Here is a 23,680-nt window from a genome sequence, read left to right as displayed (position 1 = left end):
AATAATTAATTGTTAGAATGAAAAACTCATTCGAATGAGCGTTCTCATTTTAAGGATAAACAAGTTTGATTTTCCCCACTCTTATCCCTTTCGAGGCTGAATTAAGCAAGCAAGATGGTTAGATTTAAAAGAAAAAAAAGTGCAATGTCAGTTGTGTCCTCAAGTAGCTTCTCGTGCTACCCTGACGGGTCATGTAAGGACATTTTGGCACGGAGTCGTCAACTGAGACCTAATACGACCTTACCAGCACTTTTATCCATGACTACTTTTCAGTAGAAGTAAATTTTAAAAACTCGCTAGACTTTCCATTTTCTAGAGAATATATACACTTTGTGATACAGGACTTGTGTTTTTATATTTTTTTAACGCACTGAAAGTCGCAGAGGAATGACGTCATGTGGTATCAGAATAATGACGCTGATCATTGTTATAAAAAAAAAAAACAGCCGTCAAAATTGAGAATTAGGTCAGCGAACTAAAGAAGCACCAGTGAAGCTCTATGGTTGTAAGCGTTGTGGTTTTATTAATGAAGCCTTGTACGACACTTGCTGGGACACACAATAACCTGTTCGGGAGAGGGTGAGAGATGTCCGGTGTGCCCAGCATCTGCGGACGGGATTCGTAGCCGCTCTACCGGTCCGTTTGTGCGGGTACCTCCCGCTGTCGGCTTCGGGAAACCGACAGACGAGTCCAGTGAACGGCTGCTCCATGGTGCGTCCCGGCTTTGCTTGAATGCTTAGCAAGACGACACAGGCAGACAGACGCCGAGACCTTCTCTGGGGACACCAAAGAAATCGGTCCTCGCCTCGCCTCGACAACCTGGCAGCAACACGGCACTCGCACACGCTTGTGCAGTTGCAGTAAGTTAGCCGGCAGACATGTACAGCATTTCATGACGGCTAGCACTGGCTAGTTGGCCCTCCTTATACACACGCTACATGCCCCATTGCTAAAATAGTAATAAATAATAATAAATAATCCCATTTCTTAGCTGCTTTTCAAAAACGGTGAGCTCGCATACGAATGACTGCTGCATACCTTCAATGAAAACACTTAGCCGGGGTTATTGTAAACATAACTTGTTCCGAGGTGAAGTTAGCACTGGCATGCACACCTGTTTTATACTAAATGTGGTTAATATAGCTATCGCGTTATTACTACTAAGTGTATACACCGCAGCCACATCATGACCATCCAGTCCCGAAGCTGTATATGATAGTGTGCCTTACCAAAGACTGACATTGACCGAGAGGCATTACTTTTTTTGCTGATTTATGGAGTTTTGTAGCGTTGAGCGTAATAAGAGGTGCTTTTTAACTAGTGTAAACTAATTGAAGTAACCAATAGTCCATTGACATATGTACAACACAAAGCAACCAGGCAGTTAACAGGTGAATTATACTATAATGCTGTACTAGATACAGAATAACGTGGATACTGTACTACTAACATAGTCTCATTATGTAATAGCTGCCACGTGTTAAATTTGATCATTTCATCAAGATATTTAGTAATTACTGTTACATTAGCTGTATTGTAATGTTATTGCAATGTTACATGACTTCTTGATTGTAAATAGTTTGCAGTTGAGTAGAACTGTATTCTGTCACTCACACAGAAAGCAGTCCCTAGTGTTTTGAACTCTCATGTAACAAATTAATATTATCAAAATAGGATATCGCCCTTATTCTCAAGTCACTTGACACACACACCATAAAGAAACCAGACATTTGCTGTTACTACACAGCCTTTAGGTAAATTCCTGTATACCAACGGTGTCCAAACCTTTTTCTAAGGGTGATATACAGAATAATTGACGGATACAAGGGCCACTTTGAAATTCTTCAACTTTTATATATTGAAGCTCCTAAAACTAATCCATCAAGCAATGATGTGGTTTTATACCTGTATACAGTATATGACAGCAGTTGTTTTTTTTTAAAAGCTTGAACATCAAAGTCCAAAGTGGAATAAGTTTTAACTTGTTAATGCTTGTTAAAGCATTCATGTGATGTGTTCACAAATCACACATTGACATCCAACATCCGTCTATCCATTTTCCGACCTGCTTGTCCTCATGAGGGTTGTGGGAGTGCTGGAGCCAATCCCAGCTGTCACCGGTCTGGAAGCAGGGTACACCCTGGACCGGTTGCCAACCAATTGCAGGGCACATGGAGACAGACAACAGTCACGCTCACAATCACACCTAAGGGAAATTTAGAGTCTCCAATTAATGCATGTTTTTAGGATGTGGGAGGACAACCCGAGTGCCCAAAAACCCACGCATGCACGGGGACAACATGCAAACTCCACAAGGCAGGGCCAATATTTGAACCCCGGTCCCCAGAGCTGTGAGGCCAACGCTCTACAGTTGTGCCACTGTGCCGCCTGACACTCAAGAGTTTGTTTCTGTGTATACAGAAAATGTCTATTTAAAACCATCAATTTCTGTATTGCTTATCCTTACTAAGGTCACGGGTGTGCCTGGAGCCTATCCCAGCTATCTTTGTGCCAGAGGCAGGGTACACCCTTAACTGGTCACCAGCCAATTACTTGGCACATATGAACAATCATCTATTCGCACCGGGTAATTTTCAGGCTTCAGTCAACCAACCATGCATGCTTTTTGTGATGGAGGAAACCAGAGTACCTGTAGAAAACCCACACAGGCATGGGGAGGACATGCAAACGCCACACAGGCGGGGCCAGGATTTCAACCCAAGTTCTCAGAACTGTGAGGCAGATATGCTAACCAGTCTTCCACTGTGTCGCCTATAAAAAGCCTATTAATTATTAATAGCAGTTAATCCTGTGATCATATTTTCTTCTGGACCATATATTTTCCAGACAACTTTTCTGATAATGATCCATTCATCCATTTTCTGAGCTGCTTATCCTCACGAGGGTCATGGGAGTGCTAGAGCCTTTCTGAGATATCATTGAGCAGGAACCAGGGTACACCCTGGACTGGTTGCCAGCCAATTGCAGGGCACACAGAGACAGACAACAGTCACACTCACAATCACACCTAGGGGCAATTTAGAGTCTCCAATGAATGCATGTTTTTGGGATGTTGGGGGAAACCGGAGTGCCCGGAGAAAACCCACGCAGGCACAGGGAGGAAATGCAAGCTCCATGCAGGCGGGGCAGGGATTTGAATCCCAGTCCTCAGAACTGTGAGGCCAACGCTGTAACCAGTCACTCCACTGTGCTGCCTCTGCTGATATTATTGTCAATATTTTTTTCAGATCAAATTAACTACTAATGTGTTGATAATACAGTGGGTACAGAAAGTATTCAGACCGCTTTAGATTTTTCACTCTTTGATATATCACACCCAAAAAAAGAAGTACATTACTGCCATTATCAGATTGTAAGAGACAAGAATACATGAAGATGCGACACAGGGTGAGGGTAATGAGGAATGGAATGAGGAAAATGAGAGCAAAAGTATATTAGAAGATGAAATTTTGGTGGACAGGGAAGTAGCAATGATTAGTAAGGAGAGGGGGTAGAAAAGCAAGGAAGATGAAATACCTGTGGAGGTACAGGGGCTTCGAAGACAAGGGCAGTCAAACTCATTCTAGCTCAGAGGCCATCCATTTTCTTTTGCCGCTTATCCTCACAAGGGTCGCGGGGAGTGCTGGAGCCTATCCCAGGTGTCAACAGGCAGGAGGCGAGGTACACCCTGAACTGGTTGCAAGCCAATTGCAGGGCACATAGAGACAAGCAGCCACACTCACAATTACACCTAGGGGAAATTTAGAGTGTCCAATTAATGTTGCATGTTTTTGGGATGTGGGAGGAAACCCACGCAGGCACGGGGAGAACATGCAAACTCCACACAGGTGGGGTCGGGATTGAACCCAGGTCCTCAGAACTGTGAGGCCAATGCTTTACCAGCTGATCCACCGTGCTCAGGGGCCACATGGAGGACAATGTATTACTATTACTCCTTCTATTATGGTCTATAAATACCAAGTTTTATCGTTTATAACTTAAATACAAAAACCTCATTATTGTTTTTCGTTTTAATACAGTCCAAAATAGTACGAGCCCAACATCACTATTCATCATAAAACATTTCAAGTCTGTTCTCCACTGTCCTCCAAAGTTGCTATATTTGTCGGCATGAAGACTCAAATATTACCGGCAGAGATTTTTCTTCCACTATTCTTTCAGCACTGCAACATGCTGTGGACACACCAAACATTCAGCTTTCCCATTCACTTCTGTGAATAAATGAGACAATAACCATTATTCTTGGAACACTCTGTGCCCACTTTTCTCTTTTGTTGACAGAGACATATTGTGGCCATAAGGCTGCCAAAGCACACGTTAAAAGTAAAAGCCATAATAAATAGCGCGGGTAGGACAAAAAGATCATCTGGACTGCCTCCTTGACTTACTTGTTCTGCCTCTGTATAGAGCATTTGCTTGCTTAACACAATTGTTATTGTGCCATCCAGTGGATGCAATCAGAACAGTAGTTTCTTTTATTGAATAATTCGACCTCATTTTTATGTCCATATCCATGATATAATTTTTTTACTTTATAAAGCATCTCGTGGGCCAGACGATTGACACCCCTGATCTAGGAGATGTGGCTGTGGAGTTTTTGATCAGGTTGTTGAACAGACTTCTCGCAGGTGAGGACACCTGAGGAATGGTAGAGAAGAGTCTTAGTGCCAATTTTTAAGAATAAGGGTGATGTGCAGAGTTGTGGGAACAATAGAGGAATAAAGTTCACGAGCTATAGAGTGAAGTTATGGGAAGTAGTCGTGGAGGCTAGAATTAGGACAGTTGTGAGTATTTGCAAACAACAGTAGGGTTTCATGCCTAGAAGGAGTACTACAGATGCATTGTTTGTCGCGAAGTTGTTGATGGAGAAGTACACAGAAGAGCTACATTGTGTCTTTATAGATTTAAAGAAAGTACGAAGAGAAAAACTGTGGTACTGCATGAGGATGTCTGGAGTGACAGGAGTATGTTAAAATAGTACAGGATATGGATGAGGGCAGCAGAACAACAGTGAGGGGTGTGCAGTAGGTGTGACAAAGGAGTTTGAGGTAGAGGTGGGACTGCATCAGAGATCAGGTCTGAGCACCTTCCTGTTTACAGTTGTGATGGATTATGTGGCAGATGAGGTTAGACTGGAATCCCCATGGACCATGATGTTCGCAGATGACATTGTGATTTGCCATGAAAGCAGGGAGTAGGTGGAAGAATAGTTTGAAGATTAGCAGAAGACAGACTATATGTACATGAATGAGTGGGGTGCAGGGAGGAGTGAGGCTACAGGGAGAAGGGATAGCGAGGGGGAGGGGACTTTAGTACTTGGGGTCAACAGTCCAAAGCAATGGTGAATGTGGTAATGAAGTAAAGAAATGCGTCCAAGCCAGTTGGAATGGGTGGAGAAAAGTGTCAGGTGTGTTATGTGACAAAAGAGTCTGCTAAGATGAAGGGCAAAATTTATCAGACATGGTGAGGTCAGCTATGACTTACGGATTAGAGAGTGACACCGAATAGAAAACATCAAGTAGGGCTGGAGGTGGTAGTAATGAACATTTTGAGGCTTTCTCTAGGAGTGACCTAGTTGGATAGGATTAGAAATGAACTTACCAGAGGGAGAGCCAAGGTTAGATGTTTTGGAGACAAAGTTATAGAGAGCAGACTGATTGTTTGAACACATCTAGAGGCAACGTAGTGTGTTGTACAGTGCCATGAAAAAGTATTGGCCCCTTCTCAAATTCTTAGATTTTTGCATAGTTTCCCCACTTTGTGTCAGTTTTCAGATTTGCAATTTATGTGAGAGAAACTTTGGTGGACTATTTGCTCATGCAGTTGGTCACCAAGTTGTGAACCTCACCACATCCTTGCTTGTGAACAATTTTCAGGGATGCTACTTTCATAACCAATCATGACATGCACCTGTTTCAAATGAGTCTGTTCACCTTTAGAATCTTCCCTACGGGTGTTTTATTTTATTGCTCTGTCCCCGTTTTTATGGATTGCAGACATCAAATTGAAAACAAGAGGATATTTGCAACAACAAAAAAGATTAATCAGTTTGAACATCAAATATATTATCTTTGCAGTGTATTCAATTGAACATAGGTTGAAAAGGATTTACAAATCATTGTAGTGTATTCTGTTTTTACTTACATTTTATACAATGTCCCAACTTGATTGGATTTTGAATCATCCCAGAAGAGCAAATTAACCTTCTGTTTAATTTTTCTCTGTAATGGTTCTTCTTCCAGAAATTGAAGGAGTCTTGCTATGTGAACTCAGCTGCTTAAGACATGTGAGCCTTGACTCTTCCTTACCCTGAGTAGAAGGTTGCACAGTTTGACAATGTCGAGCCGGAGAAAGTCGACCACGCCTTGCATGGTGCCACCCTTTGGCGAGTTGGAAGAGACAACTGATAGGGCAATGGAAGTCGAGACCGAGGCGGTGGAGGGGACGGTAAATGAGATTCATACAGGGGTGGAGCTGGATCAAACTGTAGTGGTTGTCCCCACACCACCAGATACTGGTAAATATGTTTTGGCGCACTTTCCCGTGTTTAGTCATCCTAACACTTTCCTTAAATCTGACGTATTTGTTTCAATTAATGTTTTGCTGTCTTCTTAGCTGAGTCCAACAGCTTAGAGGACAAAGCTGTCCTCAGTCCATCAGTAAAGTGTAGCACTACAAACCCCCCTGAGAGTCAGAGCAGTGACCACCTGAACAAGGATCAGCAGTGTGACACGCTCGAGGAAGGAGGAGCAGATGGCACAAGTGTTGGCGCCATCTCACTTAGCAAGACCCCCATCATGAGGATGAAGACCAAATCTGAACCGAAGAGGATCGCTGTAGCCCTTAAAGCTTCAGACGAAGCTGTTGAGTATTTTGAAGGCAGCGGAGAGGCCGTGGTGGAAGGAGAGCAGGAGCCAATCGAAGCGCCTCTAGGACCACTGACATCTGTGGAGATGCTGTTGCATGACTCCATGAAGCTTGGAGCAGGCAACCTACTGGTCAGCCAAGCCTTAGAACATCCAAGGAAATCATCGGTTTTAAATCCCACCATTATTCCTCCTGGCCTGGCACAGGTAGTGTGTATATTTGGTCAAAAGACTAGCATAAAACAGATTTGAACGTTTTTCCACTCTGCAGTCACAAAATTATCCAGACTTTTAATGAGTGGTTGTACCATTAAAAATTCTTGCATCATCTAAAAAATATATATATATTTCTTTTTTTTTTCAGGTCCTTTCTGCTTTCCAGCCCCACAAGAACACATCAGCTCAACACCAATTGCTGATTCCTCTCAGCAGCATTCCCTCTTATAGTGCAGCTATGGACATCAACCCTCTTCTGGGTAGCACTTACAAAAAGTTTCCCTATCCTTCTATGGCTGAGATCAGCAGTTTGGCAGGGCAGACTCAGTTCACAGAAGAGCAGATTAAGGTAGTGAAAAAGCAGTGGATAAATACTCTCCACTGAGAAAGACGATCCTTAAACAATGTTAATTAGTCTACAAAATGACTACAAAGGTGCCATTCTATATCTAGGTGTGGTTCTCAGCCCAGCGGCTGAAGCATGGCGTCAGCTGGACCCCAGAGGAAGTAGAAGAAGCCAGGAGGAAACAGTTCAACGGCACTGTGCACACAGTGCCTCAAACCATCACTGTCATACCGGCTCACCAGCTCTCTGCCACCAATGGCCTGCAGTCCATTCTTCAGACGTGCCAGATAGTGGGCCAGCCTGGCTTGGTCTTCACACAGGTAGGTGGACAAACAATTTATGTACAGGAAGCACTGATCTGCTCTCAGCATACATGATAGGGTTAATAAAGTCAACAGTACACATCTAATATAAATAAGGATTTTTTCGCTTAAATAAGCAAATTAACGTGGTTGACAATAAGCAAATCTGTAATTCTGTGTTTATTCTTATTACATGCATTCAGACGGGCAGCACTATGAAATACTGGTTTGCACATTTGCGTCACAGTTCTGAGGTTTGGGGTTCAAATCCCGGCCCCGCCTGTGTGGAGTTTGCATGTCCTCCGGATGCCTGTGTGGGTTTTTTCCAGGCACTCCGTTTTCCTCCCATATCCCTAAAACATGCATTAATTGGAGACTATACAGTAATCCCTCATTTTTCACAGTTAATTGGTACCAGAGCCACCCGCGAAAAGTGGAAAACCACAAATTAGCAGGGGATGTATGTTGATGTAGGTACCAGAATGTTTCAAATATGTAAACATTATTTGTAGTTTAAATATTTGAGACAAATAGAGGTATTTAGTTAAATCTTTAAAGGAATACCCCACTGAACAATGAAAAACCTTAATCCAATAGGTCCTGTCATATGTATTGTACCTTGAAAATTCGAGGTTAATCTGATATAATTTAATGGTGTTTTGAGAAGATTTTTATCGTCAATTACGAATTTTCATGGACCCCCCCATTTTGGCGAGTCACATGACTTAAAAAACAGGAATTGACGGATCCCATGTGTAGACAAAGGAATGCCCAATCATGGACAGCGCTGATTTCTCGGATTTATCCTCATCTGATGAAGAAATAGCAGTATCGGTTGATCGGGAGGACACAGGAATATATCCATACAGATTTGAACTTGTGGCTGTAAATAATGGTGAATACTTGGACGGATCTTTGGATGGGAATGACGCAAACTAACCACAGGCGCAGAACGGTCGAGCGCCGATTGTGTCGAAACAATAACTATGGACACTTTTGACAAAGGGTTAAAAAATACGAGGAGTACCAATGTTTTCAACAGGAATGGACAGCCTTTGTGGAGAGGGAGGGTTCTGCTGTGTGTTTAAAGGAACAGTCCACTGAACAATGAAAAGCCTTAATCTGATAGGTCATGTCATATGTACTGTACCTTGAAAATTTGAGGTTAATCCGATATTTAATTGTGTTTTTATCACCAATTACGAATGTTCATGGCCAAAAAATCATGGCCAATTTGGAGTGTAATCACATGCAGTACCACCACTATCGGACACGTCAAAATCCCATACTGTATTCCAAAATTTTTCCATAATTCAGATTGAAATAGTCCGAGGAAGGCTCGGTGGCATATTCTGGCTATTAAGATAAAGAAACATTTAAGGACCCAGTGGCTAGCGAAGTGTGGTTGCCCTGAGCCGTACGAAATACTGTATGTATAGATGTATTTGCGGATTTATTTAAGACCAGCACTTTTAGAGTGTATACTGTAAGTCTCTGAATTCTTTTAAATAACATTCTTGTGCTTTAATACATCATGCAGGGGTTGAGACTTCCATTCATTAATCGTGAACGTAATTGTAATTTTATTTGCCATCATGATTGTACGATGGTCGTCCTTGAGGGGTTGAAAGCTTCATTGCAGCTTCAAGTTGTTTACCACATCATTCTTCATGTGGCGTACCACTAATTCATTCACGCCATAATGGCGCCACAAAAGTGCAACTTCTACGGTCTTTCATCATATCCAAAAGTTTCACTTTTTTGCCGATCCATCAGCTCCACCCCCTCTTCCTCATTGTCACCAGGCTGTTTTTTTTTTTGCATCCGCTGTCCACGAAACGAAAGCAGCTTTATTTTCAAGCAATCCTCTAATTTTGCATCTTATTCTTCAGCTTGGGTGTTTCGACAGCAGCTTTAAGATCAAGCACGAGCTCTTTGGATGCATTTTGAACTAGAGAAGTTATGCACACAGAGTTAACAGCCGTGGAAAATGGCGCATTGGAAGAAGAAGGGTGGGAGAAAAGGAGTTGCTGGGTGGAACTTCGATGATGCAAGCAATCAGCTCCAAAAGGCAGATCTGGCTTTTTCTTTCTTTTTTGGGGGTTGGCGTCTTCTTCAAGTGATATAGTACGTACAGTGAGACGACCTGTCTTTTTTGGGGGGGTGAAACAAAACCCACGCTTTACTGCATTCACGATAAGTGATCTGTGAAGTACAGAGGGATTACTGTATTGCAAACAGGTCCTAGGTGAGGGACCAGACAAAGCAGGGCTCCATAAACCCCTATGACGAGTAAAAATAATGGATGTAGGTTTCATATGCCCGGACATGGGCCACTGGGGCCCCCATCTTGATCCAAGCCTGGTTCGAATGCGAGCGTGTAGTGGCTGGGCCTGTTGGGCACAGCCAGGAAGAGCCTGAAAGGGTAATGTCGGTCTCTCTTCCCATGAGCTCACCATCTTTGGGATGAGCCATAGAGGTTGGGCGCTGACCAACGGCGGGACCTTGGCCATCCAATCCCCGGCTACAGAAACTGGCCCTAGGGATGTGGAATATTACCTCTCTGGCAGGGAAGGACTGTGTCTGAGGTCGAGAAGTAGTTCCGACTAGATATGGTTGGGCTTGCCTCCACACACAGCTTGACCTCCAGTACCTGTCCTCTTGAGAGGGGTTGGACACTTTTCCACTCTGGAGTTGCTTATGGTGAGACGCTGGTCAGGTGTGTATATACTTATTCCCTTCAGATTTGGTACCTGTCTGTTGGAGTTCACCACAGTGGACAAGAGGGTAGCCTCCCTCTGCTTCAGGGTGGGGGGACAAGTCCTCACTGTTGTTTGTTCCTATGCACCAAACAGCAGTTCAGAATACCCACCATGTTTGTAGAATACCCAGCATGTTTGGAGTCCTTAGAGGGAGTGTTGGGGAGTGCTTCCGCTGGGGACACTCTCATTTTGGTGGGGAACTTCAATGCCCATGTGGGCAATGACAGTGAGACGTGGAAGGGTGCGATTGGGAGGCCTCCTGAGCAGAACCTGAGAGATGTTCTGTTATTGGAATTCTGTGTTTATCACAGATTGTCCTGAATTAACACCATGTTCAAGCAAAAGGGTGTCCACGCATGCACGTCGCCCCAGGACACCCGAGGTCACAGTTTGATTATCGACTTTGTATTTGTTTCATCAGACTAACGGGTTCAGCGATTCCCACCTTAAAAGGCACTGACAATCTTACAGCCAGAGCTTCGGTCGGCCGTCTTGGCAATAGTGATTTCTTCTAATTTTAATTGAAGTTTTATTGAAGATCAGAGTCAATCAGTCAAACAGAATATAAATTCTGGAGAAGTGAGAGAGACAAAAAAAGACAATGACAAAGCATCAAATTGTAAACAGAATAAGAAAAAACATTCTATAGTTACAAGAAACAAATATGGATGATACGTGCAACTTTAGCGCGACACCCTGTGAAGGAAGAACATAAGGAAGACGCATGCAAAACAAGGATTGTGAACCGAGATATACAACTGGAATGTGGAAGGACAGACAGTGAATTATGGAGGTCTTAAAACAAGAATATATGTAGGGTGATATATACAGTGAAGAAAATAAGTATTTGAACACACTGCTATATTGCACGTTCTCCCACTTAGAAATCATGCAGAGGTCTGAAATTTTCACCGTAGGTGCATGCCCACTTTGAGAGAGATAACCTAAAAAGTGAAATCCAGTAATAACAATGTATGATTTTTTTAAACAAATCATTTGTGTGATAGAGCTGCAAATAAGTATTTGAAAACCTGAGAAAACCAATGTTAATATTTGGTACAATAGCCTTTGTTTGCAATTACAGAAGTCAAACGTTTCCTGGAGTTGTTCACCAGGTTTGCACACACTGCAGGAGGGATTTTCGCACACTCCTCCACACAGATCTTCCCTAGATCAGACAGGTTTCTTGGCTGTTGCTGAGAAACACAGAGTTTCAGCTCCCTCCAAAGATTTTCTATTGGGTTTAGGTCTGGAGACTGGCTACGCCACGCCAGAACCTTGATATACTTCTTACGGGGCCACTCCTTGGTGTTCCTGGCTATGTGCTGTGGGTCATTGTCATGTTCAAAGACCCAGCCACGACCCATCTTCAATGCTCTGAAGGAAAGAGGTTGTTGTTGTTGTTGTTAATGAATGCTTGTTTGTGTAAAACCAGGAGTCATTTATTTAAACATTAGTATTTGTATTGAAAAAATCTGAGTGGGTCGATCACTATGTGCGATTTATTGTTGATTGAAAACAGATCCAGCAACTAAGTATTTGCATGCGTCCAGACTTTTATACGCTTTCAAACTCTTCTGTGTAAATCTCGACAACTTATTCACCAGATACATGTGTATATCCAGTATTCCAAGACCAGCGGAAGCAAATTAATGGTCAAATTTCTTATCAGAAAACATCGACTTCGGCATTAAATATGGAGCCTCTATGCGAAGTGTGTCTAATTTTTCCACTTATCTTTGAAAACTGATCTAAAATATATGGGAAGAGAAAAATGAAAGTGATATGATTAACAACAATAATAATAGGTGTGATTGTGGGTGTGCCATTTTTCTGTCTTCATGTACCCTGCGATAGGCTGACAACCAGTTCAGGGTCTACCCTGCCTCTTGCCCATTGACAGCTGGGATAGGCTCCAGCACTCCTGCGACCTTTGTGAGGATTAGCGGTTAAGAAGATGTATCGATGGATGGATAATAGCTGTATAGATAGTATAAATAATCCGACGACGACCACGACAACGTTGACAACAAAGAATACAAAAGTGAACAATCTATTTTCACCCTTAGGAAAGTATTTTTGGTATTTTCAGAAGGCCCCATACCCAGGCAAAAAAAAAAAAAATCAAGTGTAGATTTAACATGTTCAGAAAAGGTTGTCTATGGATGTATGTAATTGTGGGTATAATGGAATCATTGAGCGACCTAGCCTTGTGTGTGTGTTTTTTTTTTTCTCCTCTTTCCCGAGTTCAAGAGGTTAATCAAGGGAACTCGTTTTAAAGAAATGGAGGACATCATCTGTGACAATCGAGCTTCGTGTATCAGGGAAGAATTCTTCCAGTAGTGTATGGAGGCGCGTAGCCTAGAATGCTGGGAAAGTCCATTAGCTGGGAAAGGCAATTTCTATGAAAGCCAATACTTTTAAAATACTGAAAATCTTTTGTGACTCCAACCCTAGACTTTTCCAATACACTATGTTCTGTATTTACAGGAGAAAAATGACAAGTAGCATTCCCAGCATCACATAAATGTAGTTACATTTCCCAACATATTTTGTGTAGTCACACCTTCCCATTGGTAGCATGAGGAAAAGTCCAAAACTTTGACCGGTGCTGTAAATCTCTGACAGTCAAACAAAAACGAGCATAATTGTAAAAACTAAAAAAAAAAAAAAAAATAAAAAAATTCTCCTTGACCAAATGTTTAAATAATTAAATGGGAGTAGTAGCAGAAGAGTAGTATCTTTGTCTCCTATTCTGTGTTTCCAGGTTTCTCCAGGAGCGAATCTTCCAGTGACTAATCCCATCACCCTGACAGTGGCAGGACTGCCTAGCCAGTCCCAGAGCTCCAGCAGAGTTTCCTGCCAGCCAACTCCAACGAATAGTGAGCTTAAACGGGCTACCACTATACAGCCCCCCTCTCTTTCCCCACAGGTATAGCTACCCAACCGATCCATACCGATAAAGGCCTTTTCACAGGTACTTGGGTATCTTGGTGTTCACTGGGCAGCAGGATGCAGAGATGACAGTGCCCCAGAGTAAGGTTTCCCATATTAGGAAGTGATCGCTTAATGGCCTACCTTGAAGTAGTATGGAGGCTATTCCCAGTGGTTGATCCATTGTTCCCACTACTCTGAAATCACTCAGACAACCCCTAGCCTACTCGATGCATCATCTGTCATCACAGCGATGACTCGATAGCACAACAGAGGGGTCTTAAAAAGCCGATACAATTGTGATCAAAAATTATTTTGGTACACCCTAGACAATAGAAAATTGCTCTCTATACGAAACTGACTTAATCTACACTGCTTGGTAGAAAAGGATTTTATGCACCATCATAACTTTAAATTTATATCCCCACTCCAGCCAGATACTTTGATTATTGAAACTCCAAAATTATTTTCCTAAATACATGCATGAATTGCTGTCTGCAGTCCCCCGTGTTTGCGTGTATCAGAACGAGTGTAGTTTTGCTACTTGTGGCTCAGCGCCACAACGGTAAATCCCCTGCTTGCACCATATGTCCCGATCCAGGATTCCATCTTCCTGCTCTCTAAGCACATGCACAATGAATGGTTTCGTTAACGATGTGCTGTGCCCTGCTAAGTGCAGTGTGAAAAGGCCATAAGTCATTGATTAAAGTTTGCTATAAATTTAGTTTTTAAACTGTGCATTCAAAAATAAAAGCTGGTCTTTGGCAAGAGGGAAAAAAATGTTTAACATGTAACTGTACCTTTCTTTTTGGAAGGAGAACTCGGCCCTGAGTGCTGACACATTCAGTATGCGGCCCAAAAAGTCCAAAGAGCAGTTGGCTGAGCTGAAAGCCAGCTACCTCAAAAACCACTTTGTCAGTGATGCAGAAATCGCCCGCTTGATGAAGATCACAAATCTAACCAAGGGAGAGATTAAAAAATGGTTCAGTGACACAAGGTACAACCAGCGGAATTCCAAGAACAACAATGTCATTGTTTTTCACGACGGAGGCACCAGAGGAGGTGGCGCATGTAATAGCGGCACTACCACCACCATTGTCATTGACTCAAGCGATGAAACCCCGGCATCTCCTCATCCACCATGCACGCCTCCTGTGAAGGAGAAGGAGACACGGCCCAAGACGTGGAATCCGTTCCCAGACTTCACGCTGCAGAAGTTTAAAGAGAAGACGCCAGAACAGTTGATAGTGCTGGAGGAGAGCTTTGAGAAGAGCAGCACGCCGTCTGATGAAGAGCTGAGCCGGCTCAGAACAGAGACTAAACTGACGCGCAGGGAGATTGATGCCTGGTTCACAGAGAGACGGAAAATGCCAACAATCAGCACTCCCTCCCCAGAGTCTTCTGAGACAGGGCAGATGGATACTAGTGGAGGGAAAGGTGGTGAAGTTGCTTCTGCTTCTCGCTCAGCTTCCTCCTCTCGTAAAGTTAGTCAAACTCCACCCGGAGGCCGCAGTAAGCAGATGGCAGGCAGCAGCAGCAATAGCACCAGCAGCAGAGACATCAAAGATAAGACTAAAAAGACTCCAGAGCAGCTCCACATTTTGAAAAGTGCCTTTGTGCGGACTCAGTGGCCCACAACAGAAGAGTATGACAAACTGGTCGAGGAGAGCGGTCTCCCCCGACCATACATTGTTAGCTGGTTCGGGGATTCTCGGTACTCCTGGAAGAACGGCAACCTTAAATGGTTTTTTCAGTATCAAAGTGGTAATGTAGAGGGCCCGAATGGTGGTGGAAATAACAAAACGGGAGGTGGTGGCAGTCGAAAAAGGCGTGTCCGAAATCGTGGATGGGGAAGATCCCGAACTCGCAAGCAGCCAAGGCGGACAGCATCCTTTGGTTCAGACTCGGACAGATGTCCCCCGCCAAAGAAATTCAAGAGTGGGAGGGACGTCTTAAAGGATTATTACCTCAAGCACCGCTTCCTCAACGAGCAGGACCTGGATGAGCTTGTCAACAAGACCAACATGAGCTATGAACGGGTAACACAAACGCATTTTATTTGCACAAATTGCATTACTTCTAAATTTTATATTCAAAACTTTTTTAGCCAGTTGGAACAAATTATGTCACAGCCACATTTCTACCAAACACAACTTTTTAGTGTTTTAGATGAGGAAGGTATGTTTTGGAAACATAAACTAGTCTTATCCTGCTTGAGTTTTTACTGCAAGGCCTGTGAGTCATCAACATAAATAGCGTCATTGTACTAGTGTGACGCTATGTAGCCTGCCAATTAAGTCCATAAAAAAGGAAAAAATCAGCGTAAACAAAGAACAACAATAGAGAGCAACCAGCATATTGTTTCATTTTACAGATTTTGTTTTTAATAAGAAACATTGTTTGACTGTTCTGTGTTCTTCCCATTCAATTCTTGTAGTTCTTGATCATTCAACAGAATGAAGAAGTCTGTCCATACAGACACCTTTTAATTATCACGTTGGTCATCATAGCTTTAATTTTATATGGTCACTCCATAGACAGATACTTTGATTATTGAAACTCCAAAATGCCAAATTATTTCTCTAAATACATGCATGAATTGGTGTCTGCAATCGCCCGTATTTACCATTTTCACATTACATGGCTTGTATATAAGTGTAGTGTAGATTGTCAGATGTTGTTTGCCTTGCCCAAAGACGAGATATCATACCTGACAGATAGTGTCATAACAGGAAACTAACGAAATATTAATAATACCACATACAATAATATGATAAAATCTCCTGAACATGTGGAAAATGAACTGTTTTATGGTCTGATGAAACAAAAGTTGAACTTGTTGGCTGTAATTCCAAAAGATGTGATTGACAATAAGCAACAATACTCATCACCAAACGAATGCCAAACCCACAGTGAAGCATGGCAGTGGCAGCGTTATTATTTGTGGCTATTTTTCCTTAGCTGGGACTGGTTGTTTTAATCAAGGTGGAGGGAATTATGAACAGTTTCAAAAACTAGTCAGTGTTTGCACTAAACATTCATGCCTCTGCTAGAAAGGAAAAACAAACAAACAAAAACAAGTATGAGGAAAGGCCTAGTAAAACATCCATCCATTTTTTGAGCCGCTTATCCTCACGAGGGTTGCGGGAGTGCTGGCGCCAATCCCGGCTGTTATCGGGCAAGAGGTGGGGTACACTCTGGACTGATTTCCAGCTAATAACATGGGTAGCAGAGAACAGTAGGAGTCAATTCACGCAAGTTTTGGGGATGTGGGAGGAAACTGGAGTACCCGAAGAGAACCCATGCAGGCACGGGGAGAATATGCAAACTCCACACAGGCAGGGCTGGGATGGACCCTGGACCTCACAACTACTAGGCCAACGCTCTACAGCTGCGCCACCGCACCTCCCCTTAATAAGACAGTTTAATATATTTACAGTTCATCAGACTAACTTTGAAATATGGCATGTGTGTACTGACTTCAATTTAACATGTTTCAATTATGGCTATGAAAATCCTCTAAAGTGATCTTTAAGACACAGATGTTTAATAGACATATAACAAATGTATGAGCGATCTGAATGGTATGCAATTCAAGGATGGAAGTAAATTTCTCTTAAATGGGAATAAAATGCATGTTATTAGGAAAAAGAAGAGAGTGGGGCGGTGATTGATATTACATTCGATCAATAATCAAAAGAAGAACCAATTCTAAAATGATTTGATAGTGACATCCCTTGTTACAGTGTGATTGATTAACTAAGAACACAGCCACATCACCCTTCAAAGACATGCACTTTTTGCAATGGATGTTATCTTTTCCAGATCGTGGATAACCAATGGAAAAAAGTTTTGAAACAATTTATCTTGGTCTCATTTCTGTGTATCACAAACACTTGACATTTTAACATGGTTGTGTGTGTGTGTAATATCCACTTTAAGTAGAAATATACTTGTGAGAATTAGAAGTACTAATTCAAGACCTTGAAATGTACTGAATTACAAATTCTAAATGCATTTTGGGGAAAAACTGCACACAGTTTTACGCCCTTATTAACTTTTAAAGTCCTCATACTGAGAAGAAAATAAATCATTGTACATGCTGTCAAAACAGTGCGTTACCATAACTTTGCTAATGTTGTTTTGATGACCCGTACCTGTTAAAACGTGTCTGTGCACCAGTCCACAAAGCAAGGTTAATCAAGACATGGATGAAAGCATTTGGTATGGATGAAGTTGACTGGCCCACAGAGAGTACTGCCCTCAACCCGAATGAATACTTTTGGGTTGATTTTGAGTGCACACTGAGCCAGGCTCTTGGAAGTAAGGGCATAAATTCCCATAAACCCGCTCTAAACCTTGTTGAAAGCCTTCCCGCAAGAGCTGAAGCTGTAAAAGCTGCAAAGGGTAGACCAACATCATGTTAAACATCATGGCTTTAATATGGGAGGCACGGTGGGCGACTGGTTAGCGCCTCTACCTCACAGTTATGAGGACCAGGGTTCAAATGCCAATCCTGCCTGTGGAGAGTTTGGATGTTCCTCCCCATATTTGCATGGTTTTTCTCCAGTTTCCTCCCTCCAAAAAATTTGTGGAAATTTGATTGAAGACTCTACATTTTCCATAGATTAGAATGTGAGTGCCAATGATTGGTTGTTCATATGTCCCCTGCGATTGGCGGGTGACCAGTTCATCGTGTACCCCACTTCGCGACCCTAGTGAGGATAAGTGGTACAGAAAATAGATGGATTTAGAATGGGATGTCACATAAAATTAGTTGAGTCTTGAAAAGTAGCGGCACCGAAGAACTGAATATCGTCATTGTCAGGCAGAATCTTCATATGTTCAAATGTAGTAACTTTCATCCTTCAGAAAATAATACTGTTGGTCAATCCTTATCTAGCAATGTTATTGGCTGAAAAATTGCCCTTTTTTTGTTTTCTGAAAAGTGATAGTTTAGGTAGAGATACATAAACGCAGCCCAAGTAAAGGTCACTGGTGGTGTAGTGGTACACACGCCTGCCTTTGGTGCAGGCAGCGTGGGCTCGATTCTCCCTTAGTGATGGTGTCGATATGTTCCCTGTGACTGAATGGCAACCAGTTCAGGGTGTCGTCTGCCTTTTGGCCAATTTTAGCTGGGATAAGCTCCTGCACTCCTGCAACCCGTGTAAGGATAAGTGGCTTGGCAAATGAAAAATGGACACTCAAGTATACCCCTATTTCATGACAGGGGTTATTTGTCAGTCAGCTGGTGTACCAGTAGCTTGTAACATATTGACAGCGTAAACTGTTGTGGCATCTGACCTTTCCTCAGGAAATGCTAACTGTGCCAAGGTGCATGTAGATAGAAGCCTAGACGTTCATTTCAAATCCATCTGGTGTGGTTTTTAGGCTGAATATACATAATGTGTGTGTTTTGCTGTTTCAACTTCATTAAATGCAATGTGCTTACGATTTGGTTAAAACTTGGAACCGTCTGCGTACAAGTAAATAATTGATCTTATGTGGATAAATACCAGATAACTGCTAGTGCAACTGCAGTCTAAGCAAATATACCATGTGATTGTAAGCCTATCCATTCATCCATCCATCCATCCATTTCAAAATGATTGAATAGGTTTGGGCCAAATTAAAAGGTATTGATTAATATCATTGTTTACTTATCTGTGGACATGCAGGTTGTTTCCAGTGTTCCGCAAACGTAAACACATTGAGAAACACGGCTATACTTTGGCATAACTACACAAAAATGGGCACCAAATCGGAACCGGATATAAAAGACATGCAGTGTAAACATCCAGTTAATTATTCCTCTTTTATATCACTTTCTTTCCATGAAGGTCCGAGAGTGGTTTGCTGAGGTCCAGAGACGCCTGGACATGGGCGCAGACCCCTTCCAGGAGCCAGCTTTGGGCAGGGCGGGGGGAGGTGAGGGGGCTGATGAGATAAGTGGGCAGACGTCACATGCCAACACGGTACCAAGAGGTGACGGAATGGGAGATGAAGAGGAGGATGAAGATAATGAAGAGCATGATGAGGAAGATACAGATGAGAGTGAGGTTTGGGAGCCGTCACGCAGTGTGAGGAAATCCTTATCTGTATCCGAAGACTAAATTCGTGCACAATCTCAATTGAAGCATCAAATATGCTCCAAGTATTTGCTAATGGTGTCGACATGAAACTAACACAAATATTTGCAACTGTATCTTCCTGTCTCAGCCCTCACCTGACTGATATTTCTGAAATAGTGGGAAGAGCATTTTTGTTACACCAAAAATCATGAAAAGTAGATAATCATTAAAAAAAATCATCCAATGGAATTGATGATTAAAAACCGAGATCGACATATGCCATATATGAAATGTGGCTGTCATCAAAGGGTAACCTAGCGAGGAATTCATATTTAAAGTCCTTTTCCAAATGCATTTCTGCATTTCCCCTACACAAGCCGAATTCAGAATTTCCAGCAAATGATCACCCCTCGTCCCTTCAAAAAAACAAAAAAAAGTGGGACTTCCTAATGTGTTTACAAGGTGCCACCTTGAGCGCACATGGTGGAACTAGTCTATAATGCTGTTTTATGTATTAACTGCTTTCAAAGCGCTCGTCACCTAAATGAGAATGAATGAGTTTACGCTGATCATGAAAATCCATGACGGATAAAGGCCGAATGCAATATGAGCCAAAGTACATGAACAGTGAGTGAATGCCAATGTATTTGTTGAAGGATGTCGATTCAATTCTACCCTTGATGGTTGTTACTAGTCCCTTTTAACGGGGAATATATCTAATGGGGTCTTGGGGGGTGTACAATTCATATGCACTGCTATTGTTTGTTTTTTTTTTGTTTTTTTTTTGCACCTTTTGATACAGCAAACGCTGTGCTGTTGTTAATATATATATAGGTTCTGAAACTTTGCCAAATTGGAGTGTGTTGTTGTTTCTCAACCTCCAAAAACAAACAAATAACCAACCAACCAACCAACCAAACAAACACTGTTTAGCCACAGCTTATGGTGTCAATGAAATGCACTTGCTGTGCCTCAATCATAATATAAAACAAATCCACGTAAGCAACAATCATGACTTAAACCTAACTACTGCTCTGACGTATTGTCCTCAAAACAGTATTTCAGACATTTGAAATCATGAAGCACCTGAACGAAACTTGTTTCAATGCACTTTGTCTGCCACATAGTGGATGAAATTACAATTTGGCACCTTATTATATCATGCAATGGCTCTGAGAGCCCATATTTGTTATCTGACTCAACCAGTATTTTGTGTGTGTGTGTGTGTGTGTTTTTTTTAACGAATCATTGTTCGTTTTCCCTGAGGAGGAATCTTACAAGTTGATCCACTTTTGTAATAATATGTAAATGCTGTCAGATGTTTATATGGCTCCGTAGAATCAGCTGCCACTTACTTTCATTTTATTGCACACTTTGAGCCACATTTTAAATACTTTTGGGATGGGGTGGGGGTGGGGGAGAATGTTTGGATAATGTTTTGTATTGTTTCAAATCATGTGTCCACTTAACTTTTTGACGGACTTGGGAGGACATATTAGTAGTGGCCTTGCGGTTGTCTTCTCACAGCAAACCAACCAGATGACACTCTTAAGGACATGTTCAGTAGCCGCATGATGTGTTAACGTCCCCTTATCACAGAAAGAACTGTCGTAAGGAATGACTACCAGCTGCCGTTTAACCAGCCACGGCAAGGACAATCCCCCCCCCCCACACACACACAAAACGCCACCATGTTGACTGTTAACTTATACAGACAAACTGTACCTACATGTGCCTCCTTGGCTTGTGAACTCATTGCAAGAGGATCTCCCCGTATTGTCACAAAGCACTTATGGTAGCTTATCTTAAAGAAATGGGGATGCATGGGCAAGATGTGCTTTCTGCCAACACTACAAATGCCTGTTTGAAGTTAAACATTGCAAACTTCTGTCCGTAACCTTGGTTAAACCTTGACTTTCTTGTACTTGTCATTCATGCTCCATGCTATCACCTTTTAGACATCTCAAAAGCATTTTCAGCCTGCTTGGTCCAATGTCGCCAAGCTAGCTCGCTGATTGCAACCGAATGAGCGGAAATCTTTGACACATTATTTGTTGTAATGTGAATAGTAAGTGCCTGGGCATGAAAAAGAACAAGATGTACCTTATATACAGTTCATCTATACCAAGCGTTTATACCTTTGTCTTTTACTGCATGCAATAAGTATCTTGAACAACTGCTCATTTTGTACATATACACTATGTGTCTGTCTGTCTGTCTGTTTGGTTGGGTTGGTATTGTGGGCACGGTGGTTTGCTAATCTAAAGATAAACTAGTAGTATGATTTCAAAGTCTGTTATCATGGATTATAAAATTGTCTTTCCCAAATCATTAACAGTGTAAGCAGTCCTGTCAGTTAACTAAGAACGCTTTCATTAGTGAGCCCGAGTCCTTTTAATACTTAGACATTGCAAGCATTTAATTTTTGTGTTCTTTCTGCTGCACATTCTGCTGCTTATTTTAGTACACAGATGAGGTAAAAGCCTACCCCAAAGTATTTTACTATTGTGTTTGTAAAGCTTTTCTATGTTTTTATCAACGACAAGTGTCTTTACAACCAAATAGTTTGTTTACTGCACACACTCAACTGTGTTCGAAAGTGAAAATGAAATTGAATTCTTTTGAGCTCCAGATGATTTTGCTCGAGTTTCTTTTTGGTACTTTGGTTGCAAGCAATATAAAATCACAACTCACTTGACAGATGAGCACTTTATTGAAGGATATCAACTCAATCTCCGCTAGGAGAAGCATGATGTAATTTAAAAATGTTACTGTTACAATAAGGCGCTCTAGTAAATTATCTGACCAAATAACAGTGTTTCCGAGATGGGTCTCTTCTTTGATTTGCTCCTTGGGTATAATGATAAAGTGCTGTGTCTTCTTTGTGGGTTTTGATTTTATATCATATCGTGTATCATATAGCCTACCATATATCCTACTTGCAGTAGCGCTTGTATCGTGAGTAGTTAAGCTGCTGTAATATTATATGCATACCTTCTTGTCATCTAAATCCTTCACTGCGCTCTGTCATCCTGTTTGTTTCAACCTGTGCTCTTTGAATGTTTTGCAAATGTTTTCACCACAGCTTTTTCAACGAAATACACTTTGTCACAATAATACTCATTTTCTATTGGAAGATCATTTTGTATAAATGGTACACTTTTCTGTTTCGGTTCGGTCTCAGAAGCTAATGCTTCTGTCTCCAGTGGTGGCTCAACCCCCATAATAGATGCAGATGTTCCATTAAAATGCATAACTGGATTTACGGTGAAGATGAGAAGGATCACTTTATAGCTTCCAATAAATGTTTACATTGTCTTTTTTAATTACATCACTTACGTTCAGCTACCCGAACTTCCTTGCTTAGCTCAGTCCAGTTTCTTGAAAGAACAGCTCTTGCAATTGAGCTAAATGTGGATTGTCCGTGTGGCAAATCCAATTTATACATGGAAAAAAAGTAAATATTTATTATTTTATAATTAATATATTATATTTAATATAACTTTATAATATTTATTATAATTCTAAAAAAACTGCACCTTAACCCTCCCTGTAATAAGCTTTCCCACAATATTGGAAAAATTACTGTACTGTGAGATAAATATTGCAATAAAACTGATCAATGAAATATAGATATCATGAGAAGGGTTGCGTCAGGAAGGGCATCCGGCGTAAAAATTGTGCCAAACAGATATGCGCGTTCATCTGAGATGACACGCTGTGGCGACCCCGAAAGGGACAAGCCGAAAGAAACATCTAACTCATGCAAAAAAATCTGGTCCAACACTGGACCTTTTGCCGAACTGTCACCTTTGAATAGGAATTAATCTGCTCATTAAAAAAAACAAAACACACACATATATATATATATATGATAGTGAAAATGAATTGTTGCAGTTAAAAAAAAAATTTTCATTGCAGTTAGCAAGGCAAAAAGATAGAAGTTCATCAGGTTAAAAAAAAAAACAACTGAACCTTTCTCCAAAATTAAACTTATGAGCAGAACGAGGCACTTATGATTAGTTTGCCTATTATGAATTTTTTCCGTGTCGGCCCTAAATTATTCGTGTCAGCCCCTAAGAATGCCCCTAAAAAGCCCTTAAATGTTTTGGGTCAGACTGAGTATGAACCCTGATAAGGTTTTTAGAATGATTCCAAACTG

At 41.7% G+C, this 23,680-nt stretch overlaps 1 protein-coding gene across 2 annotated transcripts; it reads left to right on the top strand.

Annotated features, from left to right (window-relative positions):
• Positions 1–336: 336 nt before the first annotated feature.
• Positions 337–22,779, top strand: LOC133501250 (zinc fingers and homeoboxes protein 1-like). 2 transcript variants are annotated; one of them, XM_061820867.1, is made up of 8 exons: positions 337–860; positions 6,264–6,538; positions 6,637–7,094; positions 7,252–7,452; positions 7,557–7,769; positions 13,281–13,445; positions 14,266–15,486; positions 19,288–22,779. In XM_061820867.1, the coding sequence occupies exons 2-8, from the start codon at positions 6,358–6,360 to the stop codon at positions 19,558–19,560; spliced, it is 2,712 nt and encodes a 903-aa protein (XP_061676851.1). In that variant the 5' UTR covers positions 337–860; positions 6,264–6,357; the 3' UTR covers positions 19,561–22,779. The 2 variants fall into 2 exon arrangements, with proteins under 2 accessions (XP_061676851.1, XP_061676850.1); XM_061820866.1 differs by having other exon boundaries at positions 338–860; positions 14,263–15,486.
• The last annotated feature ends 901 nt before the right edge of the window (positions 22,780–23,680 follow it).

Source organism: Syngnathoides biaculeatus, chromosome 5 (genome assembly GCF_019802595.1).
Source record: "Syngnathoides biaculeatus isolate LvHL_M chromosome 5, ASM1980259v1, whole genome shotgun sequence".
NCBI classification, from domain to species: domain Eukaryota; kingdom Metazoa; phylum Chordata; class Actinopteri; order Syngnathiformes; family Syngnathidae; genus Syngnathoides; species Syngnathoides biaculeatus.
The sequence above is the reverse complement of the archived record's forward strand: the minus strand, read 5'-3'. Positions and strand labels throughout refer to the sequence as shown.